At 50.2% G+C, this 17,103-nt stretch overlaps 1 protein-coding gene across 1 annotated transcript; it reads left to right on the forward strand.

Annotated features, from left to right (window-relative positions):
• The first annotated feature begins 285 nt into the window (after positions 1 to 285).
• Chpt1 (choline phosphotransferase 1) lies at positions 286 to 17,102 on the forward strand. The gene is made up of 9 exons (XM_003475866.4): positions 286 to 578; positions 5,184 to 5,331; positions 5,792 to 5,933; positions 8,045 to 8,129; positions 10,471 to 10,602; positions 12,177 to 12,335; positions 12,647 to 12,772; positions 14,017 to 14,127; positions 16,927 to 17,102. Exons 1-9 carry the CDS (start codon positions 303 to 305, stop codon positions 16,969 to 16,971), a joined length of 1,224 nt encoding a protein of 407 aa, XP_003475914.3. The 5' UTR covers positions 286 to 302; the 3' UTR covers positions 16,972 to 17,102.
• Position 17,103: the final 1 nt, after the last annotated feature.

Below are 17,103 nucleotides of genomic sequence, written 5' to 3' on the forward strand. Positions count from 1 at the left end.
GGCCTAAGATCCAGCTGCGGCACGACGTGGGCGGGCTGTGGGCGTATGCGTGCCTAGGCAGCGCGGCCACACCCACCACGGAGTCCTAGAGGCCACGCCCCCGACACGCCCGCTACCGCTCCGGCCCTGTCTTGAAAGCCAGGCCCCGCCCTTAAGGCGGAGGGGGCGTGGACTGGACCGTAGGGGCGGGGCCTGAGAGACTGCGGGGGCGGGGCCGTGGGTGGGAGGGGCGGGCCTGAGCGAGTGGGCGGGGCCAGGCGGGGCGGGCCGCCCTCGCGCGCGTCCTCCGCGGCCCCGGCGGCATGGCGGCGGCGGGCGCGGGGCCCCGGGCGGCGCCCGGCTGGGCCCGGGCCCTGGTCGAGCCGCTGAGCGCGGCGCAGCTGCGGCGGCTGGACGAGCACCGCTACAGCGCGGCGGGCGTGTCGCTGCTCGAGCCGCCGCTGCAGCGCTACTGGACCTGGCTGCTGCGCTGGGTGCCGCTCTGGGTGGCCCCCAACACCATCACGCTGCTCGGCCTGGCCCTCAACCTGGCCACCACTCTGGTGCTCGTCGCCCTCTGCCCCACGGCCACTGAGGAGGTAGGCGGCCCAACCGCTGTCCCCGGCCCGGCCGGTCTCGGGGCGGGGCGGGGCCGGTCGCATCCTCCTTCCTCGCGCTTGGCTGACTCGGCTTAGAAACAAGCCCGGGTGGCGGCCCCCACCCGCCGGACGCACCCGGGCTCCGCAAGGCCGGCGGGTCGCTTGGCAGTGACCGCGGCGGACCACGTCCAGGGTAGAGCTGAGGGCAGAGCGAGGGTCGCTTCCAGCCTCCGCGTGGCCGTGACACGGGCACACCCACACTCTGTGACATCCCGCCCGCCGTCCTGAGGGCTGGCACTTGGGTAGCGCTCTGCAGCCGCCAAGTTTAGCGGGAGGGGGAAGAGTTCCAGTTGGGGAGCTGCACAGCGCGAAAATTTAGTGTCCTGCTGCTTTGCTCCCTACTCATTTAGAAATGTCGGGCATGGTGGTGCAGCCCTGTAATCCCAGGTCTGAGGAGGCTGAGGCAGGAGGATCTTGGAGAATTTCAGGACACCCTGGGCTACAGGATAGTAACAAGTATCCTGAAAATGCATGTCTGCCTTTTCATCCTGTGTCAGCCCAGAGAGGGAGGTGACTGCTCCCTCAGCCCAGATCTCACCGCCTCAGGATTTCTTCTGGCTCCCACCCCAACGTTGCCGTATTCAGAAGAGAAAGCCCAGGGAGTTTAAGGGGCTTCAGCTTGGCTTGAAACCTGTTTCTCATTCCCAGACTTAAGAACAAGGGTTTGAGCTGGGCATGATGGTGCACTCCTGTCATCCCAGTACTCAGGAGGCTGAGGCAGGAGGATCACTGCAAGTTCAAGACCAGCCTGGGCTACAAAGTGAGTCCAAGGCCAATCTGAACTGCAGAGAGAGACCCTGTTTAAAAAATAAACAGAAAGGAGTGAACCTCTGACACCATGAGCCAAAATAAACCTTTCTCTGAGGAGAGCCCCTGGGTCCTGGTCCCCTGGAGGCAGCCGTTCTGCTTGCGGCCTACACAGCCCTTCCATGGTGTCCAGGAGCTGAAGGGCTCCCTCCACTTCTGCATGTGACAACTCGGGATTCATCTGGCTCCTGAAGCGGTGTGGAGCCCTGGTCTCCAGGGTGGGTGTGAGGGCCTGGCTGGGGGTCCAGATGAACTGCAGGGTCTCGGCCAGAAGGGAAGGCCCCTGGCGCTGTGACCTAGGTGGGCTGGCAGCCAGGCTGCAGGCACCACTGTCTGAAGAGGTTTAGCAGTGGAGTCCAGGTGGAGCTTTTCCTCAGCCGGAAGTTAGCAAGGGGAGTGGGGCACAGTTTCTGGGAGCCCCTAGTGCTCTGACAGCTGTCAACCTCACCCCGTCTCTGCTGCTTATCGGACTGGGTCTTTTGGCTCTTTACCCCTCAGCTGTGCGTCTGACTCCATGTCAGTGTAGACTTTCTGAATGTGTCTAGCCTGCACGAAGGAGGCCGAGGCAGGATCCCTGGGAGTTCAGGGCCAGGCTGGACTACATAGTGAGAACCTGACAAACAAGGGAAATCAAATCCAAAAGCATCAACTGATCAGGGACAAAGTTCGCGTTTAACAACCTACGGGCCTGACCTGTCCGCCCACAGGCTGCCATGGTCTGATTTGTTTCTTACCTCTTGGAAATGCAGTTTCTGTTTCCATAGAGAAGTCACCTGGCGCTGAGGTAACGTGAAGCCTTCCCCACTGACCTACAGTGCCGGTCACCTATGTATCAGCTCAGAGAAAGCTGATCAAAGGCAGACACTTTAAAATATAAAAATCCATGGGAAGAGTTTTGCTTTTGTGTATTACCTATAAGAGATTTTATTTACTATTTTTCTCCGCTTTAACTTTAAACCAGTAGCTGGTTTTTGTTTTTGTTTCTGTTTTTTTGTCTTTTTGAGGCAGGGTCAGGCTGGCCTTGAGCTCCCTTTGTAGCCTACGCTGGTCTTGAACTCCAAACAATCCTCCTGCCTCAGCCTCCCGAGTGCTGGGACTACAGGCGTGAGCCACCACACCCAGCTCTAAACCAACTGCTTTTTAAAATTTGGATTCCGCTGGAGGTGAATGATTTGGGGATGACAATGTGGGTACCATTGTTGCCCCCTGATTGATGTGTTTTGAAATTTTGTTTTAGTTTTTCTTCTTCTTTTTTTTCTCTTTGAAATAAAATGGATTTGGAAAAAAAAAAAAAAGAACCTCCTCCCTAAAATAAATAAAACATTCATTCTGAGCCTCAGTAGTCATAAAGTCCTCGATACAATAAGCCAGTTTTTCAAAACACAAGAAATTGCTCCAAAATACCTGAAAGACATAAATGATGCAAAGTGTGCCCGGGAGCCACCTCGAGCTACCTGACAGCATCAGAGCACCAGAGCAGCGGCTGGAGGTCAGGGCCTTTCCCAGCCCAGCAATCCTCAGAGAGGGGTTCCTGTGACCCGAGACAGTCCCCTTTTTCACATGGGGAGACTGAGGCACCGAGCAGCTGATTCTCCCAGCTCAGCCAGCTGTGTACATGACAGTGAACACTGCGGGCAGACGGAGCCCAGCATCCATTCTCCTGACCATACTACAGGAAGCCTCAGGGCTGGGTTTTCCCTGAACCTTGCTACCTGAGGGAGAAAAGGGAGGTCCTCCATGTAACTCTGCTGGCATGGGTAGCAGTTGTGTCTGTGTGTGTACTTGTGTGGGTGTGCACGTGTGTCTGTGTTTTGAGACAAGGTCTCTTTGTGTACTTCAGGCTGGCCTTGAACTCACTGTGTGGCCCAGGATGGCCTAAACTCACTGCGATCCTCCTGCCTCAGCCTCCCATGAGCTGGTGTTCCAAGCGCACACCTCCGTGCCCGTCCCAAGGTTGTCATTCTCGACAGTTTTGCTGTCCTCCTATCTGAGGGACAGGTATGGGCTGTGCAGGCCCCTGGGGACATGGAATACATTATGAAATGCTGATACAAAATGGGGGGACAAAGAGCGGCCAAGGTGAAAAAGAGCTGACGTGGAAGGAATACCCTCATGAAGTCTTGTCCTGGGCTTGAACTCGAGAGCCTCCACCGCTGTCCCTGGAGTGTGCCCATTCTCCTCTGTCATTTGTCTTTGCATGTCTCTCACAGGGCTGTATCCTGCTATCTCCTAATACGGCTTTCCACCCACCGCAGCTCTTCCACAGCGGCTTTATGACTTGGGTGTTTGTTTATGTGTTTTTGTCTTTTTAAGACAGGGTTTCATCATGCAGTTCGGTCTGGCCTTGAACTACTCACGGCAATCTTCCTGCCTCAGCCTCCCAATTGCTGGGATGACAGGTTGACGCTACCTCAACCTTGCACAACTTGGGTTTTTTTAAAAAATATGTTTATTCTACTTGGGGTGTACTGTGCTGCTCTAGTACATAGATTTTTCGATTCTGCAAACCTCGGAAGTTTCTGGCCCTCCTTTCTTCCTACATCTGCCCTGGCCTGGTTTCTCTGGTCTTCCTGAGACTCAGTCACTGACCCGTGACAGCGCTGTGTCGCCCGTCCCCTGCTGGGCCCGTCACCCTGAGTCTTTTCTGAGCATTGCTGTGGACAGTGGCGTCCGGAGCCCGCAGGCAACGATCTCTCCGGGCTTGTTGCCCACCTGGACCCGGGCTTTGGCTCGGCCTCAGCAGTGAGCCACTCCCTAACCCCAATGAGTCTCTGGGGCTTGGGCTCCTTGCGGGGCCCCTGGGCGCTGTAGGATCACAGTCCCAAGGCCTCTCCGCCCACACAGAGCTGCTATGACACTGCCCTGTCCCTGTTGGCAGTGTAGGGAGGCGGGGACCCAGGCTCGGAATCCATTTCTCTTCTCTCTCCTGTGTTCTCATCCTGTCTCTTCTGCCTTCCTGTCTTTGTCTCTGTCTCTGTCTCTGTCTCTGTCTCTGTTTCTGTCCTTCTCTGTCTTTATTGGTACTGGAGTTTAAGCCCTCACACTGAGCTGCATCCCCAGCCCCATTTAAAATTTTTTTTTACTTTGAGACAGGGTCTTACCGAGTCACTAGGTTGTCCAGGCTGGGCTCAAACTTGCCACACCCCTGCCTCAGCCTCTGAGGGTGCAGGGATCACAGGTGTGCCCCCCCACGCCCAGCCTGAGGGTTTTTTCACAGCAAAGACTTCCTGAGTTAGCACACGGTGGTGGCAGGCTCAGCTGGTTCTGCAGCAGAGAACCTGTGGGCTGGGAACCCAACCCTGCTCGGCCATTTAACTGTGTCCCTCACGACCAGAGTGACCGTCACCCTGCACTCTGCTGGCTCTAGACCAGTGATGGCGAACCTTGTAGAGCTTTCAGTGATACAGACAGCCCACTGTGGCATCAGCGCCTGGGTTCGCCACCCCTGCTTTGGCCTAATCCCGTTTCTCCATTGGATTCACGTCTGTAGGAGGAGGGTAATGTGGCAGTCACAGTAGCCCTTACCTGGGATTCCAGCCACTCAGAAGGCTGAGGCAAGAAGATCGCAAATGTGACGCCAGCCTGAGACCCTGTCTCAAAAGAAAACATGAAACCATTTTTTAAAAAAAGGATTGGGGGTGTAGCTCAGCATGACCTCCCTGGGCTCCCTCGCCAGTGGCATCAAAAGACAAGAAAACAGAGCAGGGTTCCTTCAGCAGCAGCCTCTTTGGTCCCTAGGCGCCGGCCTGGGCTTACTTCCTGTGCGCAGTGGGTCTCTTCGTCTACCAGTCCCTGGACGCCGTGGACGGGAAGCAGGCCCGGAGGACCAGCTCCTGCTCGCCGCTGGGGGAGCTGTTTGACCACGGCTGTGACTCTCTATCATCAGGTAGGCAGAGCAGCTGCGACCCCGCCCCTACCCAACACCCCGAGTGGTCAGTGTGTGCAGAAGGGGACATTTGGGAGCCAATGCGGGTTTAAAAAGTAAGTTTCAGAATTCATTTGAGGTTTTCTGGTTTTGATTTTTGAGACCAGGTTTCACCATGTAGCTCAGGGTGACCTTGAACTCACTGTGTAGCCCAGGCTGGCCTCAAACTCACTGCAGTCCTCCTGCCTCAGCCTGCTGAGTGCTGGGGTGACAGGCGTGAGCCGCTGCACCTGCCAAGAATCCATTTTTTTTTCTTTTTTGTGGTACCAGGGATTGAACTCACGACCTCGCACTTGCCGGGCAGGTGCTTATGCTGCTGAGCTAAATCCCCGGCCCCAAGAATCCATTTTTTAAAGAAGTGATTTCATGAGTTCTGTCCCCAGAGATAGTGATGTCATGCGATGTCCTTGTCCCCCTTCAGTGCTGATGGCTGTGGGCGCCTCCATCGCCGTGCGCTTAGGGACGCACCCCGACTGGCTGTTTTTCTGCTCCTTCGTCGGAATGTTCCTGTTCTACTGTGCGCACTGGCAGACCTATGTGTCGGGCATGTTGCGCTTTGGAAAGTAAGTGGGCTCCTGAGTATCCTCCAGAACCCCAGCCCAGCTGCCCCAAACCATGCCTGTGTCCACCAGAGGGAGGAAGTGTCCTCTGTCCTCCGTCCTCGCCAGTGCTGTGCCTCCAGCCTTTCAGCTGCTCCAGTGCTTGACAGTGATTCACTTCTCTCCACCTCCAGCTTGTTCACTAGCCCGAGTTACAGTGAACAAGAAAAACAGACAAATAAGGGACCCAAATAATATGCACAACTGAGTTGAGCCCCAGGCGTGCTGGTACACACCAGTCTCCCAGCACTCGGGAGGCTGAGGCGGGAGGATCGCCCCAGTTCCAGGCCAGCTGGGCCATGTAGCGATTTCAAAGTCAGCCTGAACTATATTGCAAGACCCTGTCTAAAAAGAATAATAATAATAATAATAAAGTGAAAGCTAATTAAGTGGCACTCAGCGGACATAACAAAACAGTGTGTGGTGGAGTCTGAAGTCCTTGGGTTGGATCATCAGGTGTTGAGAAAGGACCCCTTGTTAGTCGCCAGCAGCAGGTTAGCGGGCTCTTAGCCGAGGTAGACATTGGGGAAGTCGTGTCAGTGTGCTGGTAGAGCTGCGTGGTGGGTGGGCCTTTTCCCTTGCCCCCGGGAAGCTGGGCTCGGGGGTGCACACCTGTCATCCCAGTGCTCTGGGGGCTGAGGCAGGAGGGTAGAAGTGAGCTGGAGACCAGCCCAGGCTGTGTAATGGCTTCACAGGGAGCCTGAGCTATACAGCCAGCCCCTGTCTCAGATCCCAAAGCAAAACCAGCAACAAAAGAAAGCAGAGCTCAGGAGAAAGACACAACGCAGAGCTGTGGAGGTAGGGTCACTGGCGTGGGGATGGCCGTGGTCTTAATAAGACAAAAATCTTCCAAGAGCAGAAAACGGCAGGCGGCCGCCCCGAGACAGCACTTAGGCTTCGGAAGAGGAAGCCGAACAGGGAGGAGCTGGGAAGGGGTCGGCAGGAGGGCTAGAGGAGGGTAGTCCGTTGAGAGAGATAGTGGACCGGATCAGAGTGTCACAGCAGAGTCATGCACGCGAATTACCTGGCACCCTGGACCTAACACATTCACAGTCACTGTGTAAACAATCTTAGCAAGAGTGGAGGCCAAGTGCAGCCCATGGCGAGACCCACGGTGCAGCCCATCCAGGAGGACTTTCAGGACAGACCGAGATGAAGACTAGAGCCTCTCACGTAGTTTGACTGGTATTTTGTTTAGTTTGGTTTGGTTTTGAGAAAAATGTAAACATAAAAATGTTTATATATTAGGGTAAAAATAACTGTGGAGCCAAAAACGTTATAGTGACTGTAAGTGACCCCATTTTACTGCCTATCAACTATACTACTAACAGAGGCGTCCTACAAAAGTTTGTTAGAAAAGACTACTAGAGAAACTGTTGTACTTTCCCTATTTATAAGTGAATTAGGTTTAGGACTGTATAAGAGTTTGCCCTGAACCAGCCAGGTGTGGTAACAGATGCCTGTAACCCCAGCACTCGGGAGGCTGAGGCAGGAGGGTTACCTGGAGTTTGAGGCCAGCCTGGGCTACACAGTGAGTTTAGAGCCAGCCCATACTACTACATGATGAGACCCAGTCTCAAAAAAAAAAATCATCTACCTTCAATCACAATTGTTTGTATGTTACAAATATTAATATTTTTCCCAATTTATAATACGTAATTGTTGCAAAAATTGAAACTGAAGAAATATTTAAGGTAGAAAGTGAAAGCTTCAGCCATCAGTGGTGCGTGCTATACAAGCTTTTTCCTCTCTGTATTCATATTTACCATGTGGGAGTGTCTTTGTGTAGTTTTTTCCTACTACAGTCCTTTGATAATTCAGTGTGGGAACCAGGTGTGGTGGCACACACCCATCATCACAGCACTAGGGAGGCTGAGGCAGGAGGATCGCTGTTGAGTTTGAGGCCAGCCTGGGCTATGTAGTAAGGCCCAGTCCCCCAAAAAAAGCCCACCAAAGAAAAACTACTAATGTGGGAAAAAAGGTAAAAGTAAACTGAGCCTACAGAGGTTTTCACATCTTTGACATCTTGGGAGTTTATTCACCAGCGTCTTGCCTGTCCCCTGTCCCCTTTGTAGAGTGGATGTGACTGAGATCCAGGTGGCCTTAGTGATTGTCTTCATCCTGTCAACCTTCGGAGGAACAGCCATGTGGGACTACACGGTAAATCCGAGGATTTCAGTGTTATGTTTCAGTGACTTTATAAATGCTTACGGAAGTCTGTGAGGTTGTTTTATTCAGAAATTCCCAGCACTGTGTCTCAGGCTCACACCACCTCCTGGCCCTCTCCCTTTGCTTCACCACTCGAATGCCCCTCACAGGCGCCCCAAGGTGGCATGGCCCCCTCCTGTTCCCAGAGAGCGGGGAGACACAGAGGGGACCTCCAGACTGCAGGGAACCTCGTGAGATAAGTATGTTGTTGAAAATTCTGGAAGGCAATGGGGCCAGGTCCTCAGCCCGCCCCACGGCATCCGTATCCCCAGGACTGTGTTTTATAAAGAAGTCTCGGGGCCATGCGTCAGACACCAGAGCTAACAGTACAGCAGGCTGACTGCAGACCCGGTGTTGGGAGCCCTGAGCCGGGCACTTCTAGGGCTGCCTCCCGAGCAGGGTGCAGAGCCAGGCTGCTTGGGCTCCCTGAGATCTGCAGCCCACAGGCGGCGTCCACAGCAGCTTCTTTCACATTGCGGGGACCCAGGGGACCTCTGAGGCTAATGGCAAGAGCAGGAGCTGGTCACCAGAGGCTCGTGCTATGTGGCTCCAGGTGGCCCTACAGTGGGTGGGCGTCATCAATGTATTACCACAGGGAGGGTAGCGCACCACTGTTGGACCTGAGGGTCAGCTCTGAAGTTTGGGTGGCAGCGAAGTGGCAGCCTCAGGCTGTCAATTGTGACAGATATCTGCATGGGGTGTGGACAGGCCATGTGGGCTGGCAACAGAAGTGGGCAGGAACTGCACCAGCTTGGAACATACCAGTGCCCCCCCACCCCATGCACATAGCATCAGAGCAGCAGACGCCCAATGACTCGAGCTCCCTCAGCAGCCCCATTCTAAGGGGGCACAGACAGTGGAGTCCAGCTCTGCTGCCCAGGTGCCCTGGGCCTGCACACAGGGGCAGCGTCTTGCTGCCGTGGCTCAGGTTTGCATCCCAGGGCTGCCTCAGTTAGAGAAATCCTAGTGTCTACGTGCCTGTCCCCTCAGGGTGCATGCCGATTCTCCAGGTCTCCCTTTACAGTACTGCAAAGAAAGGTGTGGATTTAGCTGACCGTATGTGAATGTGTGCGACGCAGTTCCTTAAGAACGTGAAGATGGTACAAAAAACTGTAATACAGTTAATGTGCTTGCTGAGTGTGGTGGTGCACGCCTGTAATTCTGGTGCTTGGGAGGCTGAAGCAGGAAGATTGCTGTGAGTTTGAGACCAGCCTGGATTACAAAGTGAGTTCAAGGCCAGCCTGAACTGCATAGTGAGACCCTGTTTCAAAAAGACAAAAAAAAAAAAAAAAAAAAATACAGCTAACACGCATTATCTACACCAGCAATGGGGCACTTAAATGATTTCCAGGTTAAAATCTCTTTTTTGGAGGGGGGGGGGACTGGGGATCGAACTCACAACCTTGAGCTTGCCAGGCAGGCGCTTGTATCACTGAACTAAATCCCCAGCCCACCTGAGTTAAAATCGAATGAACAAATTATTGATAAACTATTTGCAAATGCAAAGACATTTCTTTTAATTTAATGAGATACATTTGTTGGTTATTGTAATATTTTTTAAATTGGTATGAATCGTATTAATACTTATGTTGGGCAGTAATTATTCAGATTCAGCCAACTAACTTGATTCAGTCCATTTATAGATAAATTGGTTTTATTAGGAAAAGACCGATCCAGCTGTCAGATCTGTCTGTGTGGGGCAGTCACGCATGTCTCGTGGGCGTCACACGTGGTCGTCTTAGCTGCCCCATTCCTGGCGGGGCAACAGGGAGCCGAGGCCTCTGCTCATCCTCACAGATGAGAAAGAGCCCTGTCCATGTGGGTGGCCCACATTTTACACAATCTGGTGCAGGCTTTCGAGGTCTGTTAATTCACTGCTGTGTTCTTTAATCCTCTGCTGCCTTGGATGCATCTGGAGTGCAGCTGAGCGCAGGTAAATACCCGGCAGGGCTGAGCCCCAGCCACCTTCGGTCCTGCATGAGCCTTTATCACCCTGCAGGTGTGGTCACCACACATCCTGGTCCCTGTCTGTCCTGCCAAATGCTGTGCTTTTGTGTGTTTGTGTTGGGCAGTGGTTTGTGAGATTACGTACTGAGTCACAGTCACAGAAGTAGCCAAGCTGACCTGGCTTGTTGTACTCTGTGAAGCCACCTCAAAACATGAGTCAAGCACTTCTAAATTTGATTAGAAGGAAAAGGGCAGCTGGGCACACAGGGCTGTGCCATGTGCTTCTCTGCAGTGGAGCAGGAAGGGAAACTGCGTTCTCCATGATTTCTTTCCTCTGCCCCTGAAGATACCCCCTCTGGACATCAGACTCAAGATCTTTCCAGTCCTCGGAGTGGTAGGCGGAGCCATATTTTCGTGCTCAAATTATTTCCACGTCATCCTGCACGGCGGTGTTGGCAAGAATGGATCTACCATAGCAGTAAGCACTTCCCACATTTGCTTGGGGTGAATCCTCCGCCTGTGGGGAGAACTGGAAACAGGCAAAGCTGGTGCACAGGGATGAGAGCTCAACTGGTGGTGCTGCTGGCTGGTGGCAGTGGTTTTTTTTTCATTTGTTTTGATTTTTTGAGACAGCATCTCCTGCCTCAGCCTCCTGAGTGCTGGGTTTCTAGGCCTGTGCCACCACACCTGCTCTGAATATCCTATAGCATTCATTTTAGACACACAGTACAAAAGCATTTTTTAAATTTTTTTTTAATTTTATTTTGAAAGTAGTAAAAATGCAACAGCACAAGACAGAACAAAGCCAATCGAGACAATGCAGTGAAATTGGTATAGGATTTCACAGTAGGAACTGGGATAGTAGTAATAGGTACTATGGTATATCTCTTTAACTTTACAATAGTTGTCCAGTCAATTAGGTATAGCAAATTCAAACCAAAAATAGAACATTATAACACCAATTGAGAATACTGAATAGAGCAAAAAGAAACGTAACAAAACAGTGAAAACAACCTTGCCTTCAAACAAGATAGAAGGAAATCCCCCATATTTGCTATACTGCATACGGTCATCCTCCCAAGAGATGCTGAGACATCTATCTCCAGTAGCTATGGGGGGCGGGGTGGGAGGGTGCTTGATTTTCAGCTCGAGTGACAGTAGGCTCACAGGTAATGGTTCTCCTCCAGGCCCACATTGTAGGCGTTTACCAACAGGGCGGGTGAATAAGCTGCCTGAGTCCCACCGTGGGCGGATCTCGGGAATTCTGGTTCTCCTCTTGGCCCTCTCTGCAGGCACCCACAGTATCAGCCTCGCTGATCTCTCCTGCTCAGGTCCTATCCCTTCCACAGAACTGTGAGCTAGCATTTTATATTTTTTTACTTTTTATATTTGTACAGGCTAGTGGCGTGCAATTTTATTTAATCACTCATTGTTTCATTACCATTCAGTGTCAGGAGTCACTTGTTATCTTGTGTACATCTTGTGCTTTGAGTTAATAGGAGAGATGGGGAGAGTAGGAATAAGGCCCTGATTGAATGATGGGAGAGCTGCGGGAGTTCAGAAGTTTCCCATGAAGGCAGTTTATTACTCAGAAAGTAAGTTATGCTGAAATTTCTCCAGAATATACTTAAAATAACTATTATAGTGTCTCCAGGCATGGTGGCACATGCTCCTCATCCCCAACACTCAGGAGGCTAAGGCAGGAGGATCAAAGCAATTTCAAGGCCAGCCTGGGCTACACAGTGAGTTCAAGGCTAGCCTGGAGTAGATTGTGATACCCTGTCTTAAAAAATAATCGACAGCCCCAGTGTCGACGAGTAGACAATAAATCACAATTAACTTGTAGCGTACCAGTGTAAAATGCGTGTACCTTACGCATGGGAACCAGACACCTGCCGTGTCCCACCTGCGTTGTCCGAGGTTCTGTGGAATTTAAGAAGCCAAGTAAGGTTTCTGTACCATGAGGCCACAGCCCCCTGATGAAACAGAGGTCCGGAAGCTGTTGGCCTATTGCAATCATGTGGCAAAAGTACGATTTCCACTTCCTCCTAGGGCACAAGCGTGCTGTCGCCCGGACTCCACATCGGCTTGATCATTGTCCTGGCAGTGATGATCTATAAAAAGTCGGCCACGAACCTGTTTGAAAAGCACCCGTGCCTTTATACCCTCATGTTCGGCTGTGTCTTCGCTAAAGTCGTACAGAAGCTGGTGGTAAGGAGTGCCCGTAGGATTCGTGGCACAAACGGGGCACCTGGTCCTCGGCCCCAAGCCGGGTGGCATGAGTGTCCATTCAGCCCTTCAGTTGTTCGCTGGGCTCCGATTTCCTATTGCATGTTCTTGTTTGTGAAGGGGTTTAAACACTTCAGATTTTCATCAATTTGAAAGACATGAATAAGTGTTCCTAGATGAAATGTGAGGTTCAGTGGTCTCTTTGTCTTCATAGCAAATTAAGGTCGTCATGCTCTGCTGAAAATACAGTTCTGAAAACTTCATAGTGATGCTGTCTTGTGTCTCCTTTCCAGATAGCTCACATGACCAAAAGTGAACTGCATCTGCAGGACACGGTCTTCCTCGGGCCAGGGCTCTTGTTTCTAGACCAGTACTTCAACAGTTTTATGGATGAGTATGTTGTTCTCTGGATAGCAATGGTAAGTACTTTTCTGGTTCTTCTTTTAAACAAGTTTATGGGATCATACTGTGTTTATAGCCATTTCAGTCAGGTGTCAGTTGCCTCAATATTTAGTCTTTCCAGCAAATGTTTCTGAATATTTAAAGGCACTTCTTTAAAGCCATGAGTCATTTTGTATTGTATAAAAGTAGTCAGCATAGCTGACGATGAGGCTCCCCATGGCCCAGACCCTCGAGAAGACAGCTTGGACTTGAAAAGTACTATCTAGAAGAGTCTGACTGCTCTTAATCAGGCTTAGTAAAATCATTCCCAGCTGGGCGTGGTGGCACAAACCTGTAATCTCAGCACTCAGAGAGACTGAGGCAGGAGGATTTCTTGTGGGGTTTTAGGCCAGCCTACACTACCTAGTGAGTTCAAGACCAGCCAGGGCTATAGTGGGAGACTCTATCTCAAACAACCAAAAAACTTTTTAAAGAATAAAATGATTCCCAGGTGATCGCAGGTAACACATTGACAAAGGGGGTTAGTGCTAGCAGTGGTGTGCATTTACCTGGTGAAGAGCCTTCAGCTAACACTGAGAGACCGGAACCGGGCTCTGAGATCACTGGAGCTGGCTGTAAGCAGTCTTATGCATGTGTGCTGCCATTGATGGTGTCATAGTTTGTTCCAGTAATGATGCCTGTCACAGTTAAATTTTCACTGACTATATCCTGCTCAAGCAAGGGTGTGGATAATACGAACATTGTTCAAAATGATTATGAAATACAGATTATGATGCTTAGGAGACCCTCGTCCTCTAAGAAGGACTAGTTAATACTTAAGTCACAAAATTAGATAATGCTGCATTAGCCAGAGGTGGTGGCGCTTGCCTGTCATCCCAGCACTCAGGAGGCTGAGGCAGGAGGATTTCTCATAAGTTTGAGGCCAGCATGGGCTACAAAGCAAGTCCCCAGCCTGTGTGTTACCGGTCGGAATTGAGATGATTAAAATTTTAGGTGTTGAGAGCTTCAGCGCCTGTCTACACTCACGATTGAGACTGGTGGCCTGAGTTCTTCTCTTTCCTTCTGGAAAAACCTTCCTCAGAGAGAAAAGGCCCCACCGTGGTGAGGTCTGTGCCAGCACATGAAAGCACCGGGAAGTACAATGCTTCCCACTAGGGAGTTTAGGCTTGGAGCTTCTGAGGTGGGGCAGGTCACAGAGAAAAGCTGGCAGCTCCGGGAAGCCAGACTATGACACCAGCATCTCCCATTTCACCCCCCAAAGGTCATCGCTGCGCTTGACATGCTGCTGTACTTCAGTGCTCTGTGCTTCCAGATCTCAAGACACCTGCACCTGAGCATCTTCAAGATTTCCTGTCCCCAGGCGCCCGAACAGGTTCACAAGCACATTGACTAGTAGCCCGAGGCTCGAGGATGGTTAGGGGAGGCTAGGCAGTGGGATGCCACAGGTCAGAAGTGGTTGGCTAGGACAAGTCCTGTAGGTGCCCTTGCGTCTGGGGGTAGCGAAGCCTCATGGGCCTCCCACATTCCAGGCACCAGTGTTAGCACAATTCAGTCTGTGAGCGCAGGAGAAACAGGAGCACACGTTTTAGCTCTGCAAACAGAGAAGCACTGAAGCCTGTGGTTCTGAGTATGTCTCTCTGTGTCTGCAAAACACTGGTCAGACCCCACCAGGAACATAAAAGCTCAGAGTTTAAATGACTGTGGCCGTCTGCAGGGTGACCCTCAAATTACAGTGATCTTTCAAAGAGCCAGAGACAGGAGACCCGCCTCTGTGCTAATTAGCGTGGTGGGAAAGGAAGTACAAACCGGAATTTAAGGACAGGAATCTTTATAATTGTCTCTAGTAGGGGGACTTTCTTATGCCAGTTCAGCAACGATCAAGACTATATGGAGAATAACCTGTTCCTTGATAGTTACAATTTCACTGCCACAACAAGGGGTCATCAGGTCTTCCCCTTAATGAAGAGCCGGGTAGTGGCTAAAGCAGTTGGCTTGCAGGACAGTAAAAACATGGCAAAAATGCTGCCCACTCCAGGCAGCAGGTGACAAGTGCCAGCTGCAGGCCCTTAGTCATTCCTGTCCCAGCCCTGCGGGAGCAAATGAGTTGCACCTCATACACACTGTTCGCACAGAGTGCTCAGGAAGCCAGAGCTTGAGACCCTGTGAGAACCAGCTTCTACTCGACATGGCAGCCCCACAGGCAGAAGGTGGACTAGTCAGGGAATAGAGGTGGGATGAAGGGTGGCTGTGCATGATAAGCAAGAGAAAGGCAAACCAGAAGAAACCTGTGCAGGGGGCATTCCTCAAAAGGCAAAAACATACCACAGGGACTTACCGAGAAGAGGCGAGGGATGTGCATTTCCTCTGAGTCTGTGGACTCCTCAGCCAGGAGGAAGGTTTCTGTTCCGGGCCTGGGGCCGCAGCACATGCAGCAGCAGAGCAGCTCAGCTTAGGGAGGCAGCCCGGCATCACCAGGAAAGGAAAACTAAGAAATAAAGGCGTTAGACTTTTATAGTCATGGGTACTGGGAGTGAGCTAAATACCTGGCCCTCTCTAGTTTTTAATTCTGAGGTAGGGTATTGCTAAAATGCCTGGGCTGGGCCCAAACTTGAGATCCTTCTGCCTCAACGTCGAGAGCAGCTGTAATTATAGGTGTGTGCCACCATGCCCAGCCCAAATGGTCCTCTTAATGTCAAATATTTGCAGAGATTAGTTTCCTCCTGAACAAATTATCATTATTTAAAAAAGGAGAGTTGAGCTGGGAATGGTGGCACACACTTATAATCTTAGCTACAAAGGCTGAGGCAGGAGGATCACAATTCAAGGACAGCCTGGACAATTTAGCAAGACCCTGCCTCAAAATAAGTGGATGGAGATGTAGTTCAGCTCCCTTAGGATCAGCCCCCACTGAGACACAAGACACACACACACACACACACACACACACACACACATACACACACACTCTATAGACTTGGTTTTCAAACTTGAAAAACCTTAATGAGTGGTTTTTAGAGGCAAATATTAAAACTTAAAATATGGAACGACAGGAGGAAATTGTTTCCTTGTTATGGGAACTTTTTATTCTGAATGGTTCAAAGTAATTTGAATAAATTAAGCTTACCTGACATGTTTTCAAACGAATGTTGAAACAATCTCACTTATTAAATCAAGTGTTTGTTTTTCTGTACTAAGTGCACATTTTTTAAGACAGTGTAAAATTAACTGTTGAAATGTAACGAGTTGAAAGTGAAACTTGTGTCTATTTACGAAGGCAGAAAAGAGGTTGACTTCGATCTGTCTTTGAAGACAGATGTGACATGCTTACACTGTCTTAGCTGTCACGACATACTCGTCATTACAAAGGCGTGGGTCACTTAACTGCAGACTAAGCCTGATTACAGGTACTTTGATGTTTTTATAGAGATTATATATTTGTAAATCCATATCTTTAAACTAATATTTATATATCTTGTTCAGTTATATTGGTTTTAGCAGGTTAATTTATTCTAGGGTACAAACTTAAGCTCTTTTAATAAATTTTCCATGTCAATAGAACAGATTTTCTTTTGAAATCTTATTTTCATTAGAATTGGCTATGTAACTCACTAAGTATATAGAAAAAGGTGTATACATGTAAGTTTTTTTTAAAAGAATACTGTAACCTAGGTGTGGTGACACATACCTATGATACCAGCTGCTCAGGAGGCTAAGGCATTTGAGCCCAGGAGTTTGCAATCAGTCTTGGCAACATAGCAAGTCCCTGTCTCAAAATCCAACCTAACCCAATCCCCACTCCCACTGAACCCCAAAACAATGTAACTTATTCTTTGTATGTTTAGGGATGGACAGAGATACACTAAAGCCAAAACCTAAATCTGAATATTCTTTATTGACAAAAGTTAATAGACAGTGCTAGAAAAATTCACTATTACAACTGAAGAGCTGAAAGCTTGTCACATATGGTTTAGGAATAGCTGCTCCTCATGTAACACTTTTGATTTGATTTGGAAGCGAGTAGAAAGGGAGGTCTTCAACATGATAATGATGAAAGATGCTATAATTTAAGCTAGAACTTCTGTGACTACAGACATTAACTTTAACTGGGTTTGTAAGCAACTCGAAAGCCTTCTGAGTCTCTTGGCTGATACAATTGTGTCGCGTTGCTTAGGTTCAAGTTCTGTCTCCCAAGAGTCATCAGAGTAACATGGACTGAAGAGACTTGCGGACACTTGCCATCTCTTGCTGCTGCTGTTTCACGAAAGAGGAGACAGTAAACATTTGTTTAATTCTCAGTTAACTGTTATACCTGTTTCAGCAAATAAAATCTTCCAGTGCCGACATTAAT

This window comes from Cavia porcellus, unplaced genomic scaffold (assembly GCF_034190915.1).
Source record: "Cavia porcellus strain 051 isolate PalLab524CR breed Dunkin Hartley unplaced genomic scaffold, mCavPor4.1 scaffold_8, whole genome shotgun sequence".
NCBI lineage: Eukaryota > Metazoa > Chordata > Mammalia > Rodentia > Caviidae > Cavia > Cavia porcellus.